Source organism: Dryobates pubescens, chromosome 13 (genome assembly GCF_014839835.1).
Source record: "Dryobates pubescens isolate bDryPub1 chromosome 13, bDryPub1.pri, whole genome shotgun sequence".
In the NCBI taxonomy this organism is placed as follows: domain Eukaryota; kingdom Metazoa; phylum Chordata; class Aves; order Piciformes; family Picidae; genus Dryobates; species Dryobates pubescens.
In genome coordinates, this window is record NC_071624.1 from 30,433,473 (window position 1) to 30,459,364 (window position 25,892).

General features: G+C 47.7%; 1 protein-coding gene across 1 annotated transcript in view; it reads right to left on the reverse strand.

The window, feature by feature from the left end:
- Positions 1 to 2,099: 2,099 nt before the first annotated feature.
- Positions 2,100 to 25,892, reverse strand: part of TBX4 (T-box transcription factor 4) — a 35,393-nt gene continuing 11,600 nt past the window's right edge. The window contains exons 3-8 of the mRNA XM_009902791.2: positions 23,780 to 23,899; positions 21,870 to 22,017; positions 7,727 to 7,879; positions 5,387 to 5,475; positions 4,299 to 4,540; positions 2,100 to 2,910 (exon numbers count right to left, since the gene is read on the reverse strand). Of these exons, the coding sequence (XP_009901093.1) occupies positions 2,288 to 2,910; positions 4,299 to 4,540; positions 5,387 to 5,475; positions 7,727 to 7,879; positions 21,870 to 22,017; positions 23,780 to 23,899 (1,375 nt within the window). The 3' untranslated portion in view covers positions 2,100 to 2,287. The remainder of the gene's footprint in view (positions 2,911 to 4,298; positions 4,541 to 5,386; positions 5,476 to 7,726; positions 7,880 to 21,869; positions 22,018 to 23,779; positions 23,900 to 25,892) is intronic.

Sequence of the window (25,892 nt, forward strand, 5' to 3'; positions counted from 1 at the left end):
CCTCTTATTCTTGTTGTGGGTAATTCAAGTTTGATGCTGCAGCTTTGAGGTGGTGAAAGAGAGCCAAGTGTGCACCTTGGGAAAGTGTTGGATCGGTGTAATCAGGCAGGGGGAGACAGAAGAGAGAGACAAGGAATCAGGTAATTCACCACAGAAGGGTTTTATCCTAACCATTGAAATGCACCCAGAGACAGCTTAGAGTAGTAAAATGACTTTATGTTCTGATAGGTAAAATAAAATGTCCATGCTATGTAACAAACATTGAAAGAGTCCATACCACCTGTAGCTAATGTGGTTTCTAAGAAAGATTTATCTGTAGCATATATGGCTTGGGTTTGTTTTGGTTTTTTTAACTCTAACCAATCCTTAGTTTTTACATCAAAGGTGTGTAATTAAAAAAAAAATAATAATATCTTAAATAGATGTCTTAAAAAAAAAAAAAACAACCTTTCAACATTCATTTTTATTAAGTATTTCAGTTGTAAAAAGCAAAGCTGAATGGGACACGTGGCCTGCAGTTGTGATATATAGAGATTTTTTTATATATATATATATAAAATATATATATGTATATAAATAGCTATTCAGCATGCAAAAGCTGTAGTGATTTCCAAGATCTGATTACAAAATCCACACTGCTCACACCTGGCGTCTGCTGAATGGGTGTATGAGATTGTCCTGCTTGAAGCGTGACCTCCGCTTTGGTGGCCTCGGGGTGGCTGCTTGCAGTGAAACGACCCTCATGCCCCAGCCTCCCTTCGTTGGGATGGAGCCATCAAGACACAGAAGTACCTCACAGCTCCCAGATTTGTATTTCAGCTTCTTGCCTTTGCCTGTTTGGGAAGCAGGGGAGGGAAAAGCCTCCTGCTGTGCATGACTAAAGCTTGAATTTTGCGCTCTTCAGAGGACCCAAACTCCCAGCATCACCTCTGAGTTGCCAGGACAGCTGCACCTGGGAGCTCAGCAGGGTGGACACACTGCAGACCAGAGGAGGACACAGCCCAGCAGAGGAGCTTTTTGGGTGAAAGCCATTGGAGTTTCACTTCAGAAAGAGCCCAACTTGCTTTCCCAGATGAGGCTGTTCCACACCTTGGCTGTCGCTGAGTCAGGGACACTCTGCTAGGCAAAGCCAGCGCCGCAGGAGTCAGCTCAAGATAGTTCCACAGCAAACAAGAGCAGCAATGTATTACACTGGTTACAGATTTTTACCTGATCTACAAATATTTGTACACTGCAAAGCCTGGCAGGTGATGAGACCACTCACCCCCCCCCCCCTAGTTAAGAGAGGATTCCTCTATGCCTCCTTTATGCTGCAAACAATTCTTTCCATGTTAGCTGCAAAATTAAAAAACAAACAAACAAACATAGCACAAAAGGCACATTCCAGCTGAGCACAGAAGAAATCAAGGACCAGCAAATACAGAAACCATTCCTGGAAAGTATTAGCAATTTTTTTAAGCTTAAACTTCATAAATATATTGCAATAAGCAAGTGTGATTCAATCAAGGGATGGGAGTCTGAAGACACTGGGTCTGTTCCTAATGCTGCAATTAATTTGCTGTTTGGCCTCGGGCAGAACGCTCTAACTTCTTCATTTCCCACAGCCAGAAGGATGGTGTTGTGGGGGGAGAAGAAGAGACATTTGTGCATCAGCGCCTTAGCCTCCACAAGCCCTGGCACGAACCCTGCACTGCACTGGGGAGGTGCCGGGGTGGCACTGTGGCTCCCTGACCCCACCACTGAGCCTCTCCATGGGCCCCTGTGCTCCTACAGCTCCATCACTTCCAGAGGAAGAAGGAATTTCTACAGAGAAAAAGAGCTAAAGAAGTGCTGCTTACAGCAGTCCTGGAACTACACAACCAGAGCCATCGCTTTTCCCTTTGAGTGTTGGGATGCTGTGACTTCATCAACCAAGAACCATAAAAGTGAAGCTCTTCTTTTCCCTTTTCCCCCCCACCCCCCAAAGAGCCAGAACTTGCTCGTGGGTGTTTAATGTTACAAGCATAGGAAATGACTGCCTGCTTCACTTGATGGTCATGAACGTGGTTTCTACTGGATCAGTAATGAACTAATTTATTCAGGAGTCAGTATGAGACTGATGGATGCAGCCCACCGAGACAGGAGATGTCATTCTCTGTGTGCCTGAAGATGCAAACTCTTCACCCCCACAAATCCCTCTGGAAACGCACATTTGTCTCACCGCAGTGCAAGTTACCCACAGGTATCAACACTGATGGAACTGTCCTGGAGCAGTAACGTCGGCTGTGGCACGGCTCGGCCATGGGAGTCACCCATCAGTCCAGTTCTCCACAGTCCCTAGCCCTGAATGATACTGCAGCGACGACTCCCGCGACAAGGAGAAGCTTTGCGAGTAGAGGAACTCGTTGGCCGCGTTGAGGTGCGGAGAGGGAGGTTTCCTCTCGCACACGGAGGGGTGCACCCTTTCCCTCGGGAAGGAGGCAGAAGGAACCCGCTCCCGAACCTGAGACTGGGACAGCTGATTGTAGACGCTGAAGTGGCTGTTACCTGGCGGCTGCGAGCCTTGGCCCGCGATGGACGGGAGCCGCGGCATCATGGTGGTGGCGGTAAAATGAGTGGGGAAAGGCTGGTAAGGGACAGTTTCCATTGTCTGAACACTGTAGCTGGTGTAAGGTGCGACAGAAGTCCACATATTGCAGCTCAGGGGGGGAGGTGGAGGTGGCAAGTCGTCAACCGTTGAGACCCCAGCGATTTCAGCCCCAGAACCAGAGTACATGCAGGCATCCCTCGGAGCCACCTCGCTGCAGTAGGAAGGGCTGAGCATCTGCTGCTCGTAGGGAGGCGGGGAACGGAAGTAGTGATCGTCTCCTACAGAGGAGGAGGCTTCCAGGTAGGAACGTTTGCAGGGCAGGTCCAGGTGCCGAGCACTTTCTGCAAGCAAAATCAAAACCACTTGGTCAGGAGCAGCTCCCAGAGCCACAGCGTTTAGCAGCGATCTGCCAAGGGCCTGGGCTGCTTCTGTGGAGTCCCCTCAGAAGCCAAGCAGGCAGTCTGTGATTATTTCACTAAACAACCGGGGCTCTCTTTCAGATTAATCCAGTTAAACCATTTGAGTTTGGAAAGACAATGCACGACATCAAAAAGACATTGTGTTGCAAACATTGTCAGGCTAATCCCCTCGGCCTCAAAGCCTTCTGGTGACATTTATCTGGCTAAGTGAGGGCCTTGGGCTACTCTCTGCTCACATCAGAGATTACTTCACATTCATCCAGATAACACAGGGCCCTGACACTCCCGCCGTGTTACTCCTGACAAATTCAAGAAGTCTCTTAAAGGGTCTTATCTCAGCCTGCCTTCCTGTCATTACAAAAATGCCCATACATTTCCCAGAGATTCGTGTCCAAAGCTGCAGAAATATTTCCAGATAAAGGAGCCCTTTCCCACTCAGCAGCCCTTCCCTCAGCTCCACGCAGAGGAGCTGCAGCCCTTCTCCTACGGATTCCAGTGGCTGCCTTCACCAGCAGCTTGCTGTTAGCTGTTAGGAGTATTCTTGGGATGAATTAGTGAATTCATCTGCAGATGAAACATCTGCTGCAATTACACATTTGCCTCCCAGTCCTCGTTACTGGTGCTGTTAGATTCTTCATTTGCCCATGATCAGAGCATTCTCACAGCTTAAATAAATTAGAGGCCAATGAGACATGCAAATAGGATATTTTTTTCCTGTGCAGAACTTTTCCATTTAGCTTAAGACATGCCATGATCTCATTTGATGCTGGGCTGCAAGGGAGAGAATGAAGTTGCAGCTCACTTAAACTTCAGAACTAGTGGTAAGGAAGAACAGGAAGCTTACACACAGCTTCCACAGCCCTACTAACCTGCAGAGAATTGCTAATGACTTCATCCTGGAAAAGTGCTGGGGATGTGTAGCTGCATTAATACTAAAGGCAGTGTCAGAACATCTCAGGATAGATAAGGCCTCCTCCAAACAATTATTAATTCAGCTCATTTTAATAATGGATCACTTTCCAGCACAGCTTCATGCCATTTGCATTGTGTATGCAGATTACTCTGATTAATTTTTCCAGCTCTGGCTCACAGTCTGAATTGGCTTTCTATGAGACAAACCCACTAATAACCTCCTAAAGTCCCGGCTTTTGGGCCCTGAGTCTCCAAAACACACTGATCACATCAGTATCCTTGAGGATCAAGACCTAAGAGACCAATCTAAATGGAGCTGGACTTAGCAGCAAGCTTTTGCTGCTCACACTCTTAGGTTTCTTTGCTGTAAGATTTTTCCAGCTGTAAACTCGAGTTACCTCTTCTTTTTAGGCAATGATAGAAGAGCCCTGAATCTCTCTGTGCTGTGAAGGTGTTGAGTGGCAGATCTTGAGTGTCTGAAGCTGCAAACTGCATGTGAGCACCGTTCTCATACTGATAATGTTGAAGGGTCTGGTGATTCCCATGAAGTGGGTTCACATCTGGCTTTGCTGAAAGCTGGCCGTGACTGGACACCAACCTCTGCCTCATGATGCTTTTGGAAATGACTGGATATTCTTTGCTACAAGAGGTGAGAAAAATTATTACCAGTTAGACAGCAATTAGCAATAACAGAAGGATGAAATATTCATTTGGCTTCCTTAGAGCATCTTCATCCAATGGCTTCAACACCCTTTGCCAAACACAACGAACTCGTACTGATCACACTGCTTGGTGTGGGCACAGCATGCAAAGTGTGTCACTGAATTACAGAAAGTTTTCAGAGGCATAGAAGGCATTGTAAATGTGCCCTCAGACACAACAAAATGTGATGCTCCCATACCATAGGTACCTTTTAACTACTCCAAAGTAGTGCAGCACATCAGTAGCAGAATAAGCCCGGCTGTAATTGTGCCATAGGACAAGAGGCTGAGAGCTGGGTTTGTTCAGCCTGGAGAAGAGAAGTCTTAGGAGTGACCTTACTGCCATGGACCAGTTGATAAAGGATGGCTACCAGGAAGATGGGGAGTCCCATGGAAAAGACAAGGGGTGGTGGGGACAAGATAGTCCTGGGGAGATTCCTTTTGGACTCCAGAAGAAACTGTTTCCCTATGAGAACAGTTACAGATTGGAATCATCTCTCAAGGGAAGCAGAGGATTCCCCTACACTGGACAGTTTTAAGACTCAGCTTGACAGGGTGCTGGGCCAGCTCATTTCACCTACACTATCACCTAGGAAGGTTGGACCGGGTGATCCTTCCAACCTGGCATTCTGTGATTTCTGCACAGAGCACGTATCTGAAGGATGTTCTGTGTTCAGTGCACACATATACACCCCTGTGCACACTGCAGCAGGTCCCCAGGCTGGGCAAGAGGCCGCTCCACCAAGCAGCTGCTTCCCACCACCCCTCATGCAACTCAGCTGTACCTCTGCAGTCGTGCCACCCGCAGGTCGCTGTCGTCGCTCCCCCTGAAGCCCTTGGCAAAGGGATTGTTTTCGATTTTCAGCTGGGTTATCTGTCAAAGAGTGAAAGCAGAAAGACTTTGAAAAGGGAGCAGCAGGTCTGAGGCTGTAGGTCTCCAGGTGCCCCATCATGAAATGCAGAGCCCACGAGAGGTTCAGCCAGCAGGAGAGGTGGTGGTGGAGATGGGGTCTGTGCATTCAGCACTGAGAACCTGAGCTGTGCAGTTAGATCAAGCAGAAGCAGTTTTTAAAGCTGATGAAATTGCTGACTGTCAATGAGGATAGGAAGGTAAAGATCCCTAAGCTTTGGGCTTAGTGGGGATGTATTTGACTGATTTAAGAGAATATTTCCTACATCTCCACATTAGAGACCCTATTGCTGACAATGTGGCTCTCCTCACTTCCATAGCAATTTTGTATAGAAGCAGATCTTATTCTGCTGCTTTGGAATGATTTAGGGATTGCTGAGGAATGCTATAGCTGACAACTGCCCTTCCAGCAACGCTGGAAAACATCCCTCACCCAAAAACTCCTTGACAGAACTGCTGGCTGGTGTCTGTGATGGGGAAAAGGCAGTGATGTGAATTTAACCAGCCTTGAGGACTTGATCTCTCTGCTTCTGCAGCCAACAATGGTTCCAGGATAGCTCCCAATCAGCTGATGGACCACAAGAAGTGTAGGTCCCCTCCTAATCCAAACCCAGCAGCAGTTCTGTACATCTTCATTTAATTTTGTTATTTACTGACATGAGCAGATTCAGGGCTTCAGTCCCTCCCTGTTACCTTCCTCTAGCTTCATCCCATCCAGGTGAGAGTTTTGAGCTCATCTGGGGCACTTTCTCCTAAATCTGTCAAGCCCATTCTGTGCTGCCACCCAGCTACCAGGCTGCCCCAGGAGTGGTTGTGTGGCAATGACAGTAGAAGTGTGAAGTTTATGGAGCACTTTGGGCACCTTAGGGCTGAAAGGCACTATTGACAAGCCAGACATTTTAAGTAGGTATTAAATAAGCTCTTTCGAGCCTTTTTGGTTAACCACGTTTGGGCAACTGGTTATTTTACACCAACAGTTAAACCTTTTCAAACAGGATTCACTTCAGTGTCCAAATAGGGACCTTTTTTCCGCCCCCATCCCTGCCTCTCCATAACACATCCATGGTTCTGCCCTGAGTCTTTTAATTGGCTCACTAATTGCAAAACCTTGCAAGGAACTCTATGCTTCAAGCATCAAAGGGCACACAGGCATCCTGCTTGGGAGGAAAAGGTCTGGTCAGATTATTGGGGAGGAAGAATTTCACATGTGTTCCTGTAGGATTTTCCGATGGATGTGTAGGAAAGGAGCTGATGCAGTAACACAGGGCAGGGTTTTCATTCAGAGTGACAGGAGGTTTCCAGCAGCGCTCCCTCACTCTGCACCTTTTTTTAATGCCTCCTGTTGTACTTTAAAAACTCCAATTAATTCCCATACAACCCTTCAGTTAGGCTTAACCACTAGGAAAGCTTCAGTGGAGCAGAAGCTTGAGCAAAGGCAAGGCAAACAGGAGCCTCATCATCCTCTGCCTAGCATCCTCCCCATCCTGCCTTGCTGACACGCACGCGCTGTCACAAGGAGGTGCCAATTAACTGTCATCTTACTGCCCACCCTGCTAGCAAGCTGGGCTGGCAAAACCCTCAGGGGAACACTACCCACTACCACCAGGCTCAAAAAAGAAGAAACCCCAAAGCCTAGAGTACATGACTGCCCACGGCATGCACCCAAAGCTCAGAACCAAGCCCTTTGTCCTTCATCCTTCCCCCCACAACTAACCCCAAACCCCCTCCTGCCCTCCTGTGCTAACCACAGAGCAGGCTCGTAGCTGTGTTTTTATGGTTACATTCCTCGTACCTCTCACTAAATACACACACTATAATTACTTTTCAGTGCAGATTTATGAGCAAGCTTTACTACTCATTATGAGACTTGCTTGCTCTTGTGAGTGACATCTGAGCACGGCGATTCATTAGCGTCTGAGCTCGCAGGGTCTGCCAAGATATTGTTACCCAGCAATGTTCATGCTGCTCCTCAGCTGCATCTTCTGGCTCCTCACTCTTGCTTAATGCTGGGCTGGAAACTTGTCTTTTAAACAGGCATCTCTGCTGCACAATAGCAGCCTGACAGGCTCTCCCCCTCCCTCCAAGCAAACAGCTCCCGCTCAGCAAGGCTCTGCCGCTGCTGTTTGGATGCTCATTCCGTGGCCGTCGGCAGCAGAGAGCTCCAAAAGCCCAGGAAGAGAAAGGAAGCGACGCTCAGCATGAAAAAGCAGCTTACCTTGTGGTTCTGGTAGGAGGTCACCGATATAAAGGAGGTCTCGGGGAAAACGTGGGTGCAGAAAGCTGTGTTCTTCGACCCGAAGGCGTTGTTCTCATCTGCCTTGACAATGTGCAGCCGCGGTTGGTATTTATGCATTGAATTAAGAATGATCTGGGAAACAATTGATGCTAAAGTGAGAAACCCAGCTTGAAAAAGACAAGACAAAGCAGGACACAAAGCCTGGTAGTGCTCAACTTTAGCTTTGCTTTCGCATTAGAGGGGGAAATGACTTTGTGTAAATGCACATGGAGCAAGGCAGAAAAGGTCTCTGCTGCTCCACTGAGCAGAGCTGAGCTTAAAGCTCTCCTCCTAAACCCTCATTTTCTTACTGCTATTGGATAGAGTCAGTCCGGGTGGAAAAGAAGCCATAAATTTTTTCCCCAGCTCACACTGGAGCTGTACAATATCTATAATTCACCAGCAGACTGGGCCATAAAGACTCCTAATAAATACTTTACTGAGCTGAAAAACACACAGTTTAGCAGAGGGAAAAAAAATTAAAATCACACAAACCACAGGGGAAGAAAAAAAAAAGGAGAAAAGGGGAAAAAAGTCAAACTGTTTTTATTTTCTCTGGTGGTACAAGGAAACTACAAGAGAGGAGATTTGGGGTTTCCCCTCCTGTTTGTAGGGAAGCTTTGTGTGGCTGGCTGGGGCTGGGCACCTCTTGCAGTCACCCTACAACTTCTGCCCTCTTCTCGAGTTGCTGCTGGTTTGTCATGGCGAGGGTTAAGGGAGATAAGAAAGAGCCAAGGGCCAGCAGGCACTGACCAGTCCAGGCTCAGGCCAGCATAGGGCAGCTCTGATGGAGCACCATGGGCCAAGAGGGGCTGCATATCCCAGCTAGTCCCACAGCATTCATCTGCTCAGCCTGGAGAACAGAAGGCTCCATGGAAACTTTGCAGCAGCCTTCCAGTACCTGAAGGGGGCTACAGGAAAGCTGGGGAGGGACTTCTTATAAGGGTCTGTGGTGATAGGACAAAGGACAATGGTTTGAAACTAGAGCAGGGTAGATCCAGACATTAGGAAGCTCTTTATTATGAGGGTGTGAGACACTGGAACAGTTTGTCCAGAGAAGCTGTGGGTGCCTCATCCCTGGAGGTGTTCAAGAGCAGGCTGGATGAGGCTTTCAGGAGCCTGGTCCAGCAGGAGGTATCCCTGCCCATGGCAGGGGGACTGGAACTGGATGATCTTTACGGTCCCTTACAACTCAAGTCATTCTGTGATCTTCCACAAATAGGAGACATGCCTGGATGCTACAGAGGAAAATGGGTTTCAAAAATGGATTTATTTTTTTTAATAATTAGGTTGGCTTTAAGAGAAGCTTTCCTGCCTTTTACTGGGCATAAATGTGCCTTCTTGTTTTCTTGGCATAACCCTTTTGAATCTTTCCTCCCCTCTCCCAGATTGGCTCACGGAGTCTGTCCTTCCCAGACTTCAGAGAAAAAGGGATCTTCAGGCCGACATACTGCTCCTTACTGGGGTGTCCAAAGCAGCTATAAAGGACACATCCATCCCCAACAGAGAGACAGGCACTGGGCAAAACAGGGAGGACTGCAAGGGGTGGTGTCTTCAGCTGGAGACAGGTAAATGGGTGGATGGATGAACACAACACAGCAGAGCAACATCAGTTGACACTAATTGTGGGGTTAGATGATTTAAAAGGAGAATTTTCAAGAAACAGAAGACATTTTCTCCATGCTTGTCTTTTGTGCTCAGGAACCTTTCCTGTTTCGTGCCCATCTGTGCTGAGGAGAGCTCAAGGCAGCAGTGCTGCTCTTTGTGCCCCAGCTGGGACAGGAGCTAGCAAAGGGAGCTTGTGCTCTTTAAACCCCTTCGTCTGGCTCCACGTAACTCTGCCCACAGTAGCTGGCTGCATTATATACCACTTAAATGCAATTTTTATTGGTGACATTTTCCAGACAACCCTCTCCCTGCTCCCCAAGAGGGAGAATGAGGAATTTTTGGCATTTTATCAGCTTTGCATCAAGCCTCTTAACCACTTTGTGGCTGTTGATGTGCAGGGTGTAGATCTGAGAGGGTCGGCTCAGGTTTGAGTTTGGAGCCTTTTCTCTGCTTTCATGTATCAGCCACTCGTAAAACAAAGCCAGGGTGAATAACAGCAGAGGGACAAGACTCAGAAGGAAGGGCATTTTCATTCTCAATAATTAAGAGTTGAGCCAAGCTGATAAATAATGGTCATCTAGAGCAGAAGCTGGGTTGTGCTAAGCTCTCCTCACTACCTGTCCCTGCATGCCCAGGGTCTACCAAGGTTGGGTGACTTGTCCCCAGAGTCGGAGCAGGTCAAGAGCAGGATGAACAAAACAAACTAAGACTGAGATTTCCAAAGGGAAAGTTAGGATCCCAAGTTCCAATACACTGTAGATGAAAAGTCCCTCCAAACTAGCATCCACTGGGCTATAACAATCCCTTTAAAAAGATCTTTTTGGGTTATTTTTAATACCCTCTTAAACCCCCAGGGCATTGAAATGAGTTCTGAAGTGAACAAAACATCGCATTTGGGAGCCTGATAAACACAGACAGAAAAGGCTTTTGGACAGATGCTTAGGGTTACAATTGTGGCTGCAAACTCTCCTGAAGGTTCATCACAAACTGTTTGAAATCTGGTGTTTGGGGTGGGGGGGATGGGAGAAACCTAAAGGGCTTCACTTAGCCACTGCATTTACAAGGTTGGGCATTTCTGTCCCCTGCACCAAAGTGTTTGCCCACGCGCCTCAGGGGTCAAGGACCCACTGGAAAGTGCTGAAGTTCTCTGAGTGCACACCCATGAAAGGAGACCCCCTTGAGATGTGCCAGATCAAAGCTGCACAGCCATCAGCGAGCATGAAACATGATTAATGGATGTGAGAACCCAGAGCCCCGAGGTTAACTTCATTGAGGCAGCGTCCACAGACAGCGGATGGGGAACAGCTTCCAGCAAAGCCCCATAAAAATGCACCATTCCTATAGGAGGAGGGAAAATCCCTTTGGCTGTTTGGCAAAGCAATCAACATGTCAGATTGGGGATGAGAATGGGAAGTCATGGTGCTGTTTCAAACACCTCCTTGGGCCCACTACCATTTGTCACATCTTTCTCAAGGGGCAAAAAGCACTCTGCATCCTCACAAGCAACACTTCCCAGGCTTGAAGTCAGGAATTCCTGTGCAGAGTCTGTGCCTGTGGACACATCCTCCTCACTTCTGCTGGGTGCAAGCTTCAGACGTTCAAAAAAACCACCCCTAAAAATCATTCAAGAAAAGCCTCCCAACCCTTAGCTGCAAAACACAAAGTGAAATGCCAACAGTTCAGCCTAAATAGTTTTCAAGGCTGCTGTGGAAAACTGATCGCTGGCTAAAAATACACAAAAGAAATGTAAATTCCACTGCGATGACGAACACCAGTGGAAAGATTCACTTGAAGAATTGTGTCAAAAATGAGAAGTATTTTAAATGATGGGACAGAGAACTGGGCAGTGCTGGGCAGGCAGGGGCTGCAGCTGCAGCACTGAGAGGGATAGGAGGTGAGGGAGGAGCTCTCAGCCTCCAAGATGATGCTAAACCACTAACATTATATTATCCTGCTCTCAGCTTTTTCAGTGCAAGGGCTTGGGGAGAGCAGGTTAAGCGGCAGCCACTATCACACACATTTTAAAGTTGCTTTTGGTACAAAAGGCAGGTAGAATGGGGGAGGGGGAATGGTGTTTATCTTGTCTTGGCCACAGAAAATAGTCCCTGGTGCATAGATTAGAGGAGGATTTCAACGTGACAAAGGAGAAGCATACAAATTCAGTAAGAGAAACTGGAACCCAGTGTTTCCTGAGCAGCACTGAGGCACCCTGGCTCAGGAACGGAAAGCCTCTGTCTGCAGCTTAGTGATCCTCTCTTTTTGCCTATGAAGGAAACAGCCCAGCTTGCTTTTTAGCAACCCAGCAAATACTTTCTTTTCTGCATTAGAAAAATAAAACCAACCAACCAAAGAACAATAAACCCAAACCACAGCAAAAGGTAAATCAAACAGATAGCCCAACCAGCATCCTCAGATTAGCTGGACAAGCCCAAATCTAGGAATTGGTTATTGGCTCAACATCCCCACAAGTGATGCCACCTGTGGGGATGCCATCTCCCACCAGCACCATCCAAGCACTCTCTTTGCCTGGAAAATATTTGTTTTCTGGAAATAAAATGGCTGCTAAACAATCTCCCTGTGGGTAATGGCAACCTTCACCTTTCAGAGCATCAGTGGGGAGCTTAAATATGAGGAAGAAATTATTCAGAGTGAGAGTGGTGAGACACTGGAACAGGTTGCCCAGGGATGTTGTGGATGGCTCCTCCCTAGAAGTGTTCAAAGCCAGGCTGGGTGGGGCCTGGAGCAACCTAGTCTAGTGGAAGGTGTTCCTGTCCATGGCAATGAGGTTGGAATTTGATGACCTTTAAGGTCCCTTCTAACCCAAACCATTCTGTGCTTCAATGATCCACGTAATGATCCAATGGCTGTAAGGCAACACTTGTGCTGCTGCAGGGACCCAGCAGTGGGGATGCTCCTGGGGCTTCACAGGGTGAAACCCAAACAGCTCCTCTGAGAATCATTTGACACCTCCCACTTCCCAAAGTGGTCACCATGCTGCTCAGCCTGAAGCTCACAGAGACACCTCCCCTTGCCCACTCACCCCATTGTGTCACCACATCATTGCTGGCCAGAAAGGAGCCAAAGCAGAGCCCGAGGGTGATGTCACTTCTACCCCTCCACTTTGCACATGTGGACCAGATTGTGAGACAGATGAAGTCCAAAGTCAAAGGAGAGCTTACACAAACAGCTTTTTTTTAACCCCCCCTCTCCCTCTTTGTGCTGATCACACAGTTGGCAGCTGGGATTTAAGCTCTGATGAAGCTCAGCTCCTTCATTTCTTTTTCTAATTCCCCAACCAGCAACAAATGTCCCCAAAACTGGTGTCATTTGCTCCTTCCATTTCATTTTCCTTAGGAAAACAAACTCCTTCAGCATCCAGTCTCACCCACTGCTGAGTAACGGCGGCTGCAGGGCTTGCAGACAGTTCCTGGTTTGCAGGATTGGGCCCAAAGGCCAGAAGCTTAGCAGGGTAATGGGACCACAGCGCCTGTCGTGATGCAGACTTGCCTTGAAATCAGCAGTGAAGTGAATTTACTTTCATATGAAATTTGGGGAGTTGATTTAAGAGCCCTCCCTGTTTCACCACGGTATCAGATGTCGTGTGATGCAGTGGTTGTCATGGCAACTGCCCTTTTTATATTGAATAGTAAATGGCTACGAAAAAGCCACATAATTTTATGGTTGCTCCCAGGGGGTCACATAACTAATATAAAATCTCTCATTTTAATATATTTTCTGCTTCTTTCTTCCTTTCTTCTATTCTTTCAAAGTGAAAAAGCCTTTGAGCTGAGGTTGGCCCCTGTCCCACACTGGGACGCTGAGCTGGGCTCAAAGGACCAGAACAAAACCCTGATGATTCAGTGTCCCACATGGACAAAAGAACATTAATCAACAAGTCTCTTCCAGAATCACAACCACTGCTGCAGTTCATCTCTTATTAATATGTGGATGATATAAACCATCCCAAACTTAACTTTTCTTTATGAGCAAATAGTTCACAGGAGCTGCCCAAACTGGGCTGCCCGGGATGAGTAGGATATCTCCAGGGAATTGCTGCTGCCACCATGGTGCCACCACCCCAGCCCAGCTGCCTTCATTGCAGCCACCCCAGCAGCTTGGAGAGATACAGCAGCCCAAAGCAAGTAGCTAAAATCAGTGGGAAAAGACCCTTAAGATCATCGAGTTCAACCAACACCAGATTCAGACAAGCTCTACAGCAGCTAACCCTCCAGCTCTACAATGCCCTAAACCTCACCCTATTCACTTACTTTCCCTTCCAGGAAGCAAACCACCTTGATCTGCTCAAAGCCAGAGCCACCCAGGTGGGAAGGGGTTCTTCCAGCCAGCCCCAGCCCTGAGCTGCTGGAGGAGGAGCCTCCCAAACCCACACATTTGTCCTGGCAATCCACACCATGGGCAAAAAGACATAAAAAGAAAAAAGGCTGGAAAATCCTGGGAAAAGTTTCAACATGAGCTCAGACAAATTGTTCCTTATGAGAAGGCCAAAGCTGGGATTTTTATTTCTTTTTTCTCAGTCCTTTTTCATTTAATATCAGCTGAAGCTCATTGTAGAGTTTCCTGGCCCTGTGATAGAGCTTTGGTGTGGAGGAGAAGGCCTCCTCCTGCACACAAGCTGCTGAGCATTTGTTTGCGAGTGGACAGGATGGGGCAGATTTCAGATGTGTGACCCTGCAATACACACCTGTGTGTGACAGAGCATCCCCTGCACCACTCTCACATCCAGGGAAACAGGAGAAAACTTTTTTCCCTGTGAGGGTGACAGAAGACTGGAACAGGCTGTCCAGGGGGTTGTGGAGTCTCCCCCTCTGGAGGTATTTAAAACCTGCCTGGCTGTGTTCCTGTGTGACCTGCTCTAGGTGATCCTGCTCTGGCAGAGGGGTTGGACTGTATGAACTTTGGAGGTCCCTTCCAGTCCCTAATATTCTGTGATGCTGTGACCACTCAAGGATGCAAACAGGCTTGGGTAGCACATGACACCTCCACTTGCCCTTTTCCAACACCACCATCCTGCCCAAGAATGGAAGAGGATTTCAGGATGCGATTCGACTTCAGCTTCTCTCAGCCCCGCTGCATTTGCCCGGTATAAACCAGTACTGTAACAGCAACAAGACTCAGCACAAGAGATATAAATCTCCTTTTCAACCAGGAATTCCACTGGTGGTTTCCTACCCAGCTCTTCAAATGGCACAGGCAGATCTATTCATCCCTGAGACACACCCCCAGAGGCACACAACATAAAACTTCAGGTTGGGCTTTGTAATTTACTTGAGCCCCACTACTTCTCAGATGGTGTCTCAAATGGATTAGGGGGAGGTGGGGTGGGGGTAGGGGAAGAAAAAGGCAGAAATGAAGTTTTTCCTGGATACTCTTTCAGCAGAATTGGGGGGGTGGGGGGTGGAATTTGACTGCAAATTTAGGGCAGAATAAAAGGGGGTTTCAAGATTTAAATGGATAAGAAGAAAGCCAATTCTGTAACAGGATATATACATTAAAAATAAATCTTGTCTAGTTCCTGGTTTAAAATACAAGGATAAGGCAAAAATAGTATATATTCCTTAGATGTATGTAAGAAATCATTTGTAGATAAGAAATTAATGTTTTTATCTCATAAAAATAGAAATGTATATGTGTATAAGTAGAAATAAATGCATGCATTTCAATTATATAAAAGAAACCATCTATATCTACATTTTAAAGTGTGTGTGTGTACATATATATATAAATATAAGAAATCTTCAGCTGAGAGCAAGAATGTAGAACTATTTTCTTACTACAGGGATACCACAGCATTCTTCCAGGTGAGGCCAAACAGGGTGCACCCAGAAACAGCTCAGCCACAAGTCATAAAGTAAACAAATTAAGGCAGAAAAATCATCTAAGTAACATTTAGGCTTTCATGAGATTCCTGGGACATGAAGCTAATGAAAGTGCCTGAGGAGCAAAGGAAGGAAAAATGCTGAAGTTGAATTAATAAAAAAAATGAGAGGGGAAATGAAGTCTTTCAGTGATAATCAAATAAAACCAAGTGTGTAAATAATAAATCTGGAGAGAAATAACAAACTCATCGGCATGAAATAGCAAAGCCATCAGCATTAAAGGCAATAAAGAGCAGATTTGGGTCGGGAAACACAGGAATATCACTCAAAATGCTATCACGAGTGGCAGACCATCTAGAATATCCTGTAGTTTTCAACCTCAGTAGGTTACATCTCAGAAACTAAAATAACCTGAGGCTTCAAAAGCAGCTAAAGTCCATTATAGCAATTAAAGTCCCCATCAGCAGCCAAGGAGCAAAGTAGGTATGGAGTATGCAGCATAACTAAGCTCGGGAATAATGTGTTGGGGAGATTAAAGATGTGCTTTTATTTGCTACAGCCTCCACTTGCAATCTTTATTTATTATTTGTCTTTTGGGGTTTTCTCCCCCCCAGCAATATAGCCACATAGTCTACTTAAAAAAAGGCCCAACAATTAAATGACTTCCAACTGCCCTGGTCCCAGCTGACGCCTGCCAGAAACACTGGTGGGATGCTCTCTCCCTTTCCAAGCTGGCCTGCCTGCAGAAGCCCAAGAGAAAGGCTGAGGGAGTGTTCTGGCAGAAGTTTCATTTCAGTGGAGTCATTAAGAAGCACAAGAGCTGAAAGCCCTCCTGGTGGGATGGATGTGTTTGCTCCTCTGGGGTGTTCCAGCGTGACCCTACGCCTACGAGCGCTGGCCTCACGTGGCTCCGTGTGTTCCCAGGGAAGGGGTGGAATTGTCATCCCTGGGTGTATTTAAAAGCCATCTAGGTATGGTGCTCAAGGATATGGTGTAGTAGTGGCCCTGGTAAAGTTAGATAATGGTTGGGCTTGATGATCTTAGAGGTCTTTTCCAACCACGGTTATTCTGATTCACAGCCTGCCTAAAACTGAGGGGAGAGGGGACCTAAAGTGAGGCAGGTTTGCTTCCATCTGGTGAGATGAGCTTCCCCCAGAGTTCCTGTTCAGCTCATTGTTAACTCCTCTGGGTACTGAAAACCCTGTTTGAAAAGTCTTCAGGAAGAGAGCCAAGCAAAGCTGGAATCCTGCACTACCAGCATCCCCAATGCCATACCTAATACTTCATGGCCAGTCTTCTCACTGATGCTGAAAGGTGACCTCATGTCATAGAATCATAGAGCTGTTGAGGTTGGAAGAGACCTTTGACATCTTCAAGTCCAATTGCTCCCCTGGAGCTCACAATCCCAGCTCTACTACCACTATACCACATTCCTCAGCACCACATCCATGTCTTCTAAATACCTCCAGGGATGGTGACTCCACCACTTCCCTGGGCAACCTGTTCCAATGCTTGAGAACCCTTTCTGTGGAGGTCCTCCCTATCTATGTACAGAGTGGAAAGCTAAACTAAAATCTGCCCTAACAGCCTTTTCTCCCTTGCAGCAGCTCTTGTATTGAAGGACACTGCTTAATCCTTGCTGGGCAGTTTCTAGCCCTTGGTGCCCATACTCACCACCCTGCAAGGTGCACTGAATACCTTTATACACATTATTAAGTGTGGACATTATTATGTAGGATTAGCAGGAGGGCTGTCTGGGTAAGGAGGTTGCTGCTGTCAAGCACAGCACACTCCCCATTGCACACATTCCCATGGGAGCAGGGATCCTTCCTGGCTCTGCCAATAGTTCAAGCTCAGGGCAGCCCTTTCAGGGTCTCTCAGAGAGCCAGGGCTGAGAGTTTGTGTGCCATTGCTGTGCCCCAGGCACTCATGCTGTACCACTCACCACTGCAAGTGGGAAAGAAAAGGGATGATTTTTGCTTCAAACAGCAGCTTCAGTAATGCCTTGAGACAGGAGATGAAAGAAAACCCAAACAGCAAAACAACCAAAAAGCCTGGTTAACTGGAAAGAGTTGTGCAGAACAATCTCAGCACGGGTCCAAGCCAAATCCCTTCAGCAAACCATCCCCCAGTGTCCCTCTGGTGGCTTCACACCCACCCTGAGCATCCTTCACCTGCTGGGGCCAGAAGCTGCCATAAGGACCATCTCACAGGCACCCTCGAATCCACTGTTTACATACTTCAAACCTCTGAAGAAAGTGGAATTCCATTCATGAGCATTTATCATCAGGGAGATACTGGTCAGGACCTGCTCAATATTTCCCCATACACCCTGAGCTAACCCTCTGAAGGCAATACCAGTTTTGTGTTATCTTTCCAGCAGAGGTTATTTTTGTGTTGCATCTCTGACTGCTCTCAGCCAACCCATCTGTTCGCACTTGCTGTGACATAGCCTGGTTCATGATGAAGGAATCTTTCCCGTTTTTCACCTGGCAAACACAGTTAGGTGCTTCCCAAGCAGAATATGTAAGGAATGGACAAGGGAAGTGCCCTTGCTAGCACCAAAGAGCAGGGTTTTGCCTCCTCAGACAGACCAGAACTACGTGCAACTGCCTGTTACTTGCGTGGCATCGCAGAGCCAAGCATCAGCTCTGCCACAATCACCCTGCCACTCACCAGCCCCACATAAATCAGGGCTCTATCAGGCTGATTATCTCTGCATGTAAAGATTTGAAAACACATAAATTCAGGTTGTGCTCAAAGCATAGGTGGCTTACAGAGCTTTCTTTGGGATCAGACAGACCTCGCTGTAGCTAAACCTTACGGCGGCTGCTGATTTCTTAATCCATTCCCAACATGAGCATTGCTCAGTTGTTAAGCCTGGTGTGAATGAAGCCTTTCATGGTCAAAAAAAATTCCCCCAAGAGGGAAATATACAGGCCACAATTTCAGCCCGTGGTGTGTGAGCTGGGCATGGGCTTACCTGCCACAAAACCTGTTCAACCAGAGGGGTTTGCAGGCAGACTACAGGGCTCTGCACTTTGTTCCTCCTTTTAAATCTGCATGGGTTTACATATCTGCATTGAAAAATGCCTCCCATGCCTCTGACTGGAGTGAACCATTTTCCACAGCAGATAACTGAGCAGTGGGAGAAGGAGGAGTGAGGTTTTGGGGACTGGAGAGGCGTGGTTGGTGGCTGCATTTATGGGCTGGGTGTCAGGAATTGAGGCTTCCTAGGGCTGATGGAGAGACATCTTCACTCTCCAGCACCGTAAATAATCCTCAGATCTAAGTCCCTGGGTTGCAGCAAGGGCTTCAGCCCCATGGCTTATTCATTAAGCTGTTTAACTCATTTATTTTAAGCCTCAAATGTACCTACACATGAGCTCCATGGGGCTGCTTGTCCCTGGTGCTGAGCATCACAGTGCATCACAGTCAGGGCAGGGATTCATTTATCAATGAATTCATTGAAATAATGCAGAATTTCTGCCTGGGTTTGTTTTGGTTTTCCCCCTCAGGTGAGATCCCAGGAGTCAAGCTCAGAGGAGCTGCACCCTGCATTGTGTTCATCCTTCAAATCTGGGTCCTCACCATGTCACACAGAGCCACTGCAGACAATGACAGAGCTCAGCAGGACATCATGCTCCAGCTGCACCTGCAACCAGAAACCCATCCACCTCATCCTTCTTGTGAGACCCCCATAACACCATCCACATTCCAGCCTGACCACAGGATCAGCTCCCATGCTTGCTGTTAATAAGTGAACAGGCATGGAAGATGGAAGAGCTCCTTTGCTTCACCCCTCCCCCTCCCCCCCCCCAAATAAGTGTCTGCCAAATAAAAGGTTAACCCAGCAAAGGAATATTTAGCACAAAGATATTTTGGGGTGAGCATCTCCTCACTCCTCCTGTCCCCAAGCAGCTAACAGGTTCTATACCAGCATGGCAGAGGCTCGAGGGAATTGCTCTGGGCAGGAAAGGGTGGCAGATAAAGCCAGGCTTTGTGGGATTTCGGGGTGCTGGAAGGAGCTGGAGCCTGGGATGGTGCAAGCCAGGCAGGGAACCCAGTGCTGTGACATTTACAGTGGCCAAAGATGCCAGAGAGGGAGAGCCAGCATGGGTCTGGCTGGGCAGCTGCCCACACATGAAAAAAAAGCAGTGGCATCAGCCTACAAAAATTGTCACTCCACGTGGTTTTGAGGTTTGGAGAAAATCAAAGACAAAAGGAAATAGCAGGCAGGATTTGCTGGAGCACGAGAAGACAAACAAACGCTGCGGCTTTCCCGGCTTGCTTTTCCTCGGGAGCCTGCGGAGCCTGTGTGCAACTGCTGGGAACAGATTCCTAGAAATGCAAGGCTCTGATTGTTCCTAATGTGAGCAGGGCTGGGAGCACTGGGCCATGCTGGGCAGACACCTCCCAGGCACTACCTGTCCCAGGGACGTCAGCCACCCGTGTAACAGTAGAACAATTCACAGCACGAACTGAGGGGAGAGTCACACTTGCCTGGGCCAGAGCCCAGCTCTCCTCTGCATGCACAGCAAAAACCGGAGAACCACTTCTCTAAAGCAGGTAATTGATTTGGAAGCTTAAGGCACTCTTTGAAAAGAGACTAGATCCCACTTAGCCAGGCAGAATGTCAGTGCCTGACTCACACAGCAACCTGGGCACTTAAACCAAGCTATTCCAGGGATTTCCCTAGCAGTGTGAGGCAGAGTCCCCTCACACCCACTTGGTATGGGGACTACCAAGCAGGGCTTATCAGTGGCCACTGCATCACGCTGCAGGTATCACTCCAAAACACAAACCAGAGTCCCCTCTGTATCACTGGGGAAGCTTTGTGGGAGGACAAACAGGCAGTTTATTAGAAGGAGGAGGAAAACCCCCACTCCCTGTTGAAAGTGCTAAAACCACCCTTACAAAAATGACAAAGTCAGGCAAAGCAAACGCTGGGAGTCGCAAAACCAACACTGCACATCCTGTTTGGTTTACAGCCCCGGCGAACATCCTGTATGTTTTATGGTTTACATTTTACAACCTAAACAGCCAGACATTAAGCTGCACAGTTATTCAAAAAGGAGAAACAAGGGAGTGAAGGAAAGGCCACGTGCAAAGAGAGCAGGTACCTGCGGCTGCCAACAGCGCAACGGCGACGTTTAGGGGCTCCGTGGAATTGCTACTCTCCAACCCCTGACCTGGTTGTTTTCATTTCACTTCCGTGGTGCTCCCACCCCCCTCCCTTAAATAAGAGTGCAAGAGCAAGCTCACCTGTGATTAATAATAATCAGCATTCAATGGGCCTGATTAGCCTTTGAAGCTCACACATGTGTTTCACTGGGGTCAGTAGGTTGGGGACGAGGGTCAGTTCCCGGCAGTGTTGATGGCTTTGCACAGAGCTGGGTTATCACCATGTCACACTGCCAGAGCCCAGCTCTGCCCTGGTACCATTTGCTTTTATAAAGTTTGAAACGTGCAGGAAATTGTGAGCACAGCAAAACTGCTGCATTTTTCACAGTGGTTTAAGCTCACAGGGTGACCCTGCCTCTGGAAACCACCCTGTAAAGCTCCATTGGATTGGGCTGCCTCAGAACCCTGCTTTCTGTAAGGCTTTAGGTGGCACCAGGACAATTGACTCCAGGTGCAAACCTGCTCTTCAGAGGCTTAATGCATGATCAATGTGAGCAAGACAGATACACACTTTCTCTCTCTGCACCCTTCTTCAGGACCTTCTCACAGCCCCCCCTTACCCCCACATTGCTGCTACTTAAAAACTGCTGCAGGTTAAAAACAGATCTGATAACACAAAGTAGATTCTCTTACCTGTATCACTAGGAGGAGCTGATGGCACTAAACCTAAAAGGGTTTTAAACTTTGTCTTCCCTTCCTCCAGCCACTGAGGTTTGTTTGTTTTTGTGTGACTTTCAGCCGGGACAGTGTAAACCAGACAGGGCCATATTACCTCAGCCCTCTCTTGCCTGGCAGGGTGGAAGAGTCCTTGTTCTGAATTACTCAGTGCCCTGTGGTAGATAACTGTGTACTCCCCACTCCTGCCTTCCCAATGCACATGAATGAAGGTTTTCCAAATAAAATATTTCATTTTCTTTCCCTGCCAAAACTAGCTCAGAAAATGATGAGTTTATGGACCCTGTCTCTGCGAGCTGTGTGTACCACATACAGCAACAACCAGGCTGAAAATCCCACAGCACTGCCTGGAAAGTTCCTGGGCACAGAATAAAAGGTTGGTGGCATCCTGCAGGACGTGGACAAGTAAGCCAGAGGCTGCATTTCCAATACAAGGAAGGATGCAGGCAGCTGTGGTGGCCCCCCTCAGCCAGCATTAAACACTCCCCACCCAGCTGTAGGGGCTGGAAGCTCCCTGGAGGTGTTCAAAAAACATGTAGACATGGCACTATGGGACATGGTTTAGTGGGCACAGTGGTGTTGGGTTGGTGGTTGGAGTTGATGATCTTAGAGGTCTTTCCCAACCTTAATGATTCTATGAATTCTATGATTTCAATGTTACTTCTCATTTTCAGTTAGCTGCCACATCCCAACCAGCATCCCCCAGGCCGGACACAAATTCGGCATTGCAGTCCCACCTCTGAGCAAAAAAACCACCCGTTGAAGAACGTCTCTCTTACATGTCCAAAGGGATCCAGGTGGTTGTTGGTGAGCTTTAGCTTCTGAAAGGAGACCAGCTGCCTCATCCAGTGGGCTCCTGTGGCTGGTGAGTCAGGGTGCACGTAGAGCCGTCCCGGCATGGCCGGCTCTGCCTTCCCAGCCACCATCCTGCAAACACAGCGGTTACAGATTGCATCACCTTGGCAGCAGTCACCAGCCCAGACCTAGGAGAGCATTTTGTCCTTGAATGCTACCCAGCAACCCTCCCACCAGCCCTGGGTGGATGTACTTGGGCACAGAGACGCTGCTGCTGTTCATGGTGGGTTTAGGGCTCCCTGTTTCGGCATCACAGGCTGGCAGAAGAACCCTATCTCTACTCCCATGTGGTACCTGCTTGGGGCAGTGTCTCTACATGCAATTGTGTTGGCATCAGCCACAGAGAAAATATAATCTGCATTTCTGGAGAGGATGAAGTCTTTAAAGGCCATTCTACAAGGGCAGATGGTCTCACACACTTCCCCAGGAGAAGCTACTCAGGAGCAGGAGTGGGTATTGGTGTGGGTTCACCCTCTGCAGCCATGCAGGCTTCCAACAGCCCTCAGTGGAGCAGCAGTTCCAGTGGGAAGGGGCAGCCCCTTGCTCCAGAGCTGCGTGCTGGCACACAGTGCTGCCCTTTGTACCCTTCTGCCAGCTCCCCTTGCCCCTCACACCACCACCAGCTCTCAGGGACACAACACCCAACTATGAGACATCCCTTAATGGCACCCCCCCACCATTACTGTGTCATTGTTCTCCTCTTATAAAACACCACTAAAAGCAATATTCCCCAAACCAACAGAGACTTTCCAGCAGCAATAAAATGAAAAGGGAAAACAGCTCTAGGGCTGGCAAAAGCTAAATTAAACAGAGTTAACAACTATCCATCATCTAGGGTGTAATGGTTAAAGCACAAAGTGGCTGCCGTGCCATGGAGGCCCTCAGCCTGCTTGCTCCTCTTCCCCAGTGGCACTTCAGGACAAAAGTGAACGGAAAAGGGATTATTTTTTTTTTAAGTAGAGCAGCCCTAATGTGCAAGTAAATTATTACTGCTTTATGGGATGTCACCAGGCTCGTTCCCATTGACTATGAAATTTTCCATCGCTCCTCTTTTCGCCGGGCAGCAGTCGGTGGAAGGGTTTGGGGAAAAAAAACCTCATAGCTGGCTCCTGGGTAAGAAGCTTTACTATCAAAGGCATAGGGATGGGGAGGCAAATAGAAGAGAAAGGAGCTCCAAAGGAAGAATGAAACAAAAGGAAAAGCAAAAAAAAGCCCCAACTCTAAACCGGATCTGGCACTGAGCTGCAAGGGGGAACTGCTGCTGCCTACATCTGCCTGATCAGCGTGGCTGAACCAGGGCTTGGAGTGAACCACCCCACATCTGGCTTCCGAGTTGATTGCCTACAAGCAAAATATTACTACAGAAGAAAGGAATTTAAAACTTTTCTCAACTCACATAGATACCTAGTTTTTGAAACCAAAATAGACCATTAGATCATCCAGCCCAGCCCCTGCTATAATGCAGGCTGTGGCTTCACCCTCTTACACCTGCCCATGGCCGGGCAACCTGTGCTTGGCCTAAAGCTTCCCCTCTGAAAAGCCATCCAACCCTGAATGCCTTGGAAATGAACAATCCACCCCCTCCATTAGCACTTTGTTCCAGCAGTTAATTGCCCAGCCTGTTGAGAATATTTTACTTTATGCTTGTCTGGTTTTAACTTCCAGCCGTTGGCTCTCGTATCTATCGCTGCTTCTCCACGAAGGAGAGCTCTGGGATGTTGGCATCCTTCCCGTGGGAAGGTATTTATGTTAGTTTCTGAGTTTGCACAAGCAAATGGTTGATCCAAGTGCAATTTTCTTATGGAAAAGAAGGCAAACTGAAATGTTCTCTTACCATTTATTGTCACAGAATTTGTAGCGGTGGTCATCAGCGGGGACGATGTCAATCAGCAAGATGTACTTGGTCTTGGGGTTCATTCCAGTCACTTTAACCTTGTAACTAGGAAACATCCTCCTTAGGAAAAATAAAGGGTTAACTTGTTAGTGAGCAGCACTGGGACTGATGGAAACTTGGAGCAATGCCCCAAAAGGCAGATCCACCATGTGATGGATTCACGCTTGGACAAACGAGCTACAAAACATTGCTGCTTGTGTGTCACCTGAAGTAAACTCACCCTTCCCAGAGCACAGGCTAGTGCAAAACAGGGCACAGATATGGGTGAGGTGATATAGAGGGGGGTTATGGGCAAGTGCCAGGAGAAGGTGTGTGGAGAGAGAGATACGGAGGAGGTCAACACAACCCTCAACACAGCAGGCTTGGACAGGGAGCCCTCACTACCCCAGGAGGCTCCATGTGGCTTATGCCAGCCTCAAAAATGCAGATTTCTTGTTGCCATGAACAAGCATGAAAGGTCAAGAGATCTGACTGCACTACAGAAGAAACCAAGCACGTCCAACATTCCTCACTCACGTGTTCCCAGTGCCCACAACCCCACGTTCAACCACATCATCTCCTAACAGCACAGCAGGTCTTCCATTCCCTTCCACAAACTGAAAGCTGAGAACTGGTAAAGCCTTGGGGGAGACTAGGGGTTAAACTCTGTGCTGGTGTAGACAGCCACCACGCCTCTGGTCTTCCTGAATTTGCCAAATTCACAGCATCCCAGCTAAACCTTACCAGATCCAGGAGCAGCACAGAGCTTCCCATTGACAATTTGCCCAGCCCATTGATTTACCCTTGACTTTAGCAGACACAGAGCAACAGGCACCAAATGGAGAGCATCCCATAAAGCAGTGTATCACTAAAGCATGCTTCTGCATGTCTTACATATCTGAAGGATCTTTGCAATAGTAAAGAATAAGTTTTTATAAAGCCATGGCTGTGAAACCAGTGTGTACCAGCTCAGTCTTGTCTTGAGATCCAAAGGAGATGGCCCTGATGGGTGTGGGCACTGCCATGGAATTCTCAGGCCCTTGTGACGGCATCAGGAGCCAAGGTTTGGAGGATCGGGCACTTTACATCCTGAGAAAATGGATTTTCTTGGCTCCATCTTCCCAACCTCCTCCTCCTCCAGTCTATTGAGCAAACTGGCTCCCCACAGCCCTCAAGCAACTAGCCAGAGCAGAAAAGGCTCCTTTCCACCAGCGTAAGGAGACGGAGGATGAGAATTGCTACGTCCTGGAGTCGCCGTAATTGCCCCGATCAAGAGAGACCCAAGTCCTGATGCTGTTTCTCCGTCAGACACCGAGGCCGCTTCCCTCCCTCCTCTCCCTGCGCGCTGCTCAGGCTCTCAGCCGAGCTGGCCCAGGTCTGCAGCACCATTTTGTCACTGCTTGGGGAGAAGGCAACAAAATGGGCCCTGTTTGAGATCATTTCAATCGACTCTTTTAACCGCCCTGCATAAATTCCAGATGTTTACCATGTAATTAGCCGGGGCTCAAAAGCAGCGGTTTACCAATGTCCCTGTTTGATTTTCATTCATAAACTCCACACGCCTCTTAACCTTGTCCTCCTACAGGTAAGCACCTGGATAAATACAGTAGGACATTTCAATTTGTGAATACACAGCCCAATTCACAGAGAGAGAGAGAGAGAGAGAGAGAGAGAGAAAATTTGCACCAGGAATTCAACCTGAATGCCAAGATTCTTTCTTGCTGTTGTTGTTGTTGTCATTAATATTCTTTAGAAAAATCAGACTTTAAAATGACACTGAAAAATGAAACAAAGAGAGGAGGCATTAATTAAAACCCAGAAAGGAGATGGATATGATATGATATGATATGACAGTCCCTGAGCAATGTCCTGTATCGGGGAGGGGGGGAGGGGGTTTAATGATGTTGAGCTTCTGAATTTATTTTTGTCCCTCTCGATCATTTCATTTACTGCAGAACATCCAAGCTGCTAAAGTAGCTGGGCTGATATACTGTAAATGTTAAGTGCTTTTTTAATGGCATTTAAAATTAAGCTTCAGCATATGGAGCTCATACGGCCATGGACATGCCTGAGT